This window comes from Frankliniella occidentalis, unplaced genomic scaffold, assembly GCF_000697945.3.
Source record: "Frankliniella occidentalis isolate FOCC.00 unplaced genomic scaffold, Focc_3.1 Scaffold21, whole genome shotgun sequence".
Classification (NCBI taxonomy): Eukaryota; Metazoa; Arthropoda; class Insecta; order Thysanoptera; family Thripidae; genus Frankliniella; species Frankliniella occidentalis.
In genome coordinates, this window is record NW_026267151.1 from 1975972 (window position 1) to 1979592 (window position 3621).

The following is a 3621-nucleotide window of genomic DNA, read 5'->3' on the forward strand; positions in this document are numbered from 1 at the left end:
CCCGTCGGTGGTGCGGCAGACCATGGCCGTGCGCCGCGCCGTGGAGCGGCTCAAGCGCGGCGGCGAGATGCACCACCTGCGCGAGCTGCGGCGGCACGTGGAGGAGGACGACGAGGGTCTCTCCGACGCCGCCCCCGGCACCTCTTCCGGCGTCGCTCCCACCCCGCCGTCCCCCTGCTTGTGCCCCGTGGAGGGCGATGAGGAGGACGCAGTAAGTGAGAGGCTACCCCCCCCCCTCCCTTCCCCCCGGGTTGCCCACGAGCCCGAGCGCACCGGGCCGTGCAGCTAACGTGCAGGAGTCCCCCCCGCCCCACCTCCCCTCACCCGGAGAACTGATCACCCGAGCGGGGAGATCTTCCGCCGCCGACGGCAGTGACAGCTTTATGGTCTCCGAATGGTGGGGGATGACGTGTTGGAGTTTGTTGTCGCCTCTTTCACAGTGGGCACGCGAATAATTGCCAACTACTTAGACGGCTGTTGAGGAAAAGGGGGGCCGGAGGAGCGAAGATGGGGCCGTGGGTGGGGGGGGGGCGTCACCCCCGCTGCTGCTGGAGGGAGAGAGGCGGCGTCGACACAGAGAATGTTGCAGATGCCGCTGCCAACAGACAAAACAGAAATAGTTCCTGTGCACCTCGCCAGGCTAGCTGGGCTCTCTCGGCCGCCGGGCCCTGGCCTTGGCCGCGGGTTCACTGCACACTGCCAAAAATTGTTTTACCTTCGGAGTGTAAGCAAACCCGCTCTAATCCACAACAAGGCGGTTGGACCCGGCGCCTCGACGCGTGGACGCATGGCGTGGGGGGCATGGCGTGGGGCGCATGCATGCTGACGGGGCTGGGCGGGGCTGGCTGAGGGGGAGGGGGAGGGGGAGACGCCGCATGGGGTGGCGCGGCACTCGCACTATAAGAAAAGATCGGGCGTCTGGGCTTACAGGTTGACAAAATTCGTGATGACTGCTTAACAGTAGGTAGCTTCCAGCAGATCATAAATTAGCCTAAGTTGTCGGAAGACTAAGACCAAGAAAAATGTTGTTCTTGTCTCCGAAGAAACTGATTGATCAACCCCTGTAATGAAATATTCGCTGTGACAGCTAACTGTTGGCTCTGACGGCTAATATCGTATCGGCCGGAAGCTTAAACGATCAGCTATCGCGAATTTAGTTAATCTGTTAGTTAGCTTGGAGGGCTAGTATTTCTTTTTTAGTGTACGAAGCAGTACGAAGCTACTATGCGGCGCCACTGGAGCCCACGTGGGAACAGTGAGGCATTACCTCCCCTTCCCCCTCCCTCTCTTGGGGACATTAACTGTTTGCACAAGATCGTCCTTGGCCAAGGACCACGCGGCCCACCGAGACAGAACCAGTTGAATCTGATAACATTTGTAGGGGGGTTTATAAGGAAGCAGATATACGTCAGTGATGATCTGACGAGTTGAGTCGCGTTGAGTGCACCTGTCTCATGTCTGCTCCAGCGTCTGATGCCCCCCACCGTTCACCCTTATCTCAAGTGGGCCGATATCTCGTCTTGCAGTCTGCATCTGCCATCTATGACACAACACTTACCCCAAAATTCCCAGCATCCACTCCAACCCCTGCTCACCCACCACCTGCCCCGCCACCTGCACAGTGCGGAGTACATGGCCCTCATGACAACAAGCTTGCGATCGCGATAAGCAATCAATTTGACAGACAGACATGGCGCGTAGCAAATGGGCAATTCATTGGCCAAATCACCACCCAAGCAGCCGGGGAAGAGGGGGGGGGATGTGAGAACATTGACGTCACGTGCCATCCATTGGGACAAGGGACTCAGCGTCGCGGACACGCTCACTTGTTTGTTACCTCACCCTCCTCTTCCCGCGCTCTCCAATGAGCAGGGCGAGGTGTTTTGGCTGGAGCATCATAATAAACGTTCTAAAGAAGAATTCTCAAAACGGACAATGTCGTAGCAATGAGTTTTTTGTTTTTGTTTTTCTCTGGTCGCCCCAAGGTTATATGTGAAATGGTCAGATTTCATTCGAGCGGTCAAATTCTCATTCAAATTTCCATTTAAAAGAAGTCTTGATGGTAAGTGGTTCTCGACGGCCATTTCACATGATTCACAAAAATACAATAAAAAATATATATACTCCTGCTCCTGCTTTTTGGCTTTATGCATGTTCATGAGGTTAGCTAAACAATAAATAAGACATTTACCACAATGTGGGATGGTAAAATCTTTTCCCTGCCCCGTTAAAGTGTTAGAAAAAACACTTCACGAGGACAATGAAACGGTGTGGGTGTTGAACATTTTTTGAGTGAAGTTCTTTTCTTCTGCACAAGTCCAGTTTGTGGATGCCAAGAAAGATAGATAAATATCATTATTATTTTTCCGTATTTCATATACTCGTAGGGTCACTTTTCCTATGCCTGACGAAAACGACGAGGGCTACATAAGTTGGTTCAGGAAAGCCATATAGTTTAAGAGTGCTTCTGACTGTGTCAAGCACCAGCCACAACATATTTGAATGGAATACTCCAACGCATTCTAGAACGGAAGTGCGAACAAGAGACGTTCGTTAGGAGCACTCTGGAAGCAGCGCTATGGAAAATGCCATAAGTCTGGGACTTTTCAATGACCAGCACAGAAGCGTGATTTTCTTTTGTTCAAATTGTCAACTATTCGTCCCACACAAAACGCTTATATGATATGTTTCTATCTTTTTGGAGTTCGTTGGCGCCAATAAGATAGGGTGGGTGGACAGTCCCGTCGGAGCGGAATAGGTCCACTACCCCGCATGCAGGCGTGCAAAGTGTATTGCATAAATGCGAACAGATCCAAAGGGGCTGGATACAGGAGCCACCACCATGCGGGATAGTATACAGATTCGCCCGAACCGGGCACTGCTGGGCACCCACCCTGAAAAAGATAAACAGGCCGGATAGAAAACGATTCATGTCAAGTTCAGCGCGTTGCATACCTTCCATAAAACGCAAACTGCGGTCCAGAGAGACAGTTGAAGAGAAACCATACGCTGTGATGCAATCTAAGATATCGCCCTTTTGTCAAGTATTCTCTTTGGCTTGGGGCTGTTTGCCAATCTCTTCGCTTCTTTCAAAGTGGTAGTGCAACGCCAAGAGTTCGAGTACGTTACAAAGAACCGCAGAAGAGTGCAATCACTTAAGTACAAATCAGTAAAGTTGCTGATGGCTTCTGAAAGTGTTGTCTCAATTAGATGATTTTATTTGAAGAGTCATTTTCATTATCTTACGCGTCATCCGAAAGTTGTCGATGTTACTCTTAATGATTCATATACTATAACCGACTAGAACTCTTTTAAAGTAACAAGCCGCGTTTATTATCTACAATGTAGGACTCCTTTTAAGTGTATCAGACATTTCTACTCTCGTAGGATCGTACGTCATATGGGACAAAATTGTTTCATCTCATTTCATTTGGTGTGCGTGCACTATCTCAGTTATATTGTAGCGCATGCAAGCCCAAACAAGTGGGTTGGTTGTCCGGGGCGCTATGGCCCATAGGCGAACCCACCGCATCACGCCAGAAGGAAGGCGGTCGTGCGCTGCACTATAACTGAGAGTACACTACGGATTTTCAGCCGCATGGTCAATTAATTGAATCGCGA

The 3621-nt window shown here is 50.9% G+C and overlaps 2 protein-coding genes across 3 annotated transcripts in view; one reads left to right on the forward strand and one right to left on the reverse strand.

Annotated features, from left to right (window-relative positions):
* The window catches only part of LOC113211207 (facilitated trehalose transporter Tret1), a 55609-nt gene that overhangs the window by 5167 nt on the left and 46821 nt on the right, over positions 1–3621 (forward strand). Inside the window, exon 2 of one of the 2 annotated variants that reach the window (XM_052264812.1) lies at positions 77–211. The exons of the other annotated variant lie outside the window; for it this stretch is intronic. Coding sequence (XP_052120772.1) covers positions 77–211 — 135 coding nt within the window. The remainder of the gene's footprint in view (positions 1–76; positions 212–3621) is intronic. 2 annotated transcript variants of the gene reach the window in all.
* LOC113211209 (integrator complex subunit 12) overlaps positions 2156–3621 on the reverse strand; it is a 3887-nt gene continuing 2421 nt past the window's right edge. Inside the window, exon 6 of the mRNA XM_026429518.2 lies at positions 2156–2167. Coding sequence (XP_026285303.2) covers positions 2156–2167 — 12 coding nt within the window. The remainder of the gene's footprint in view (positions 2168–3621) is intronic.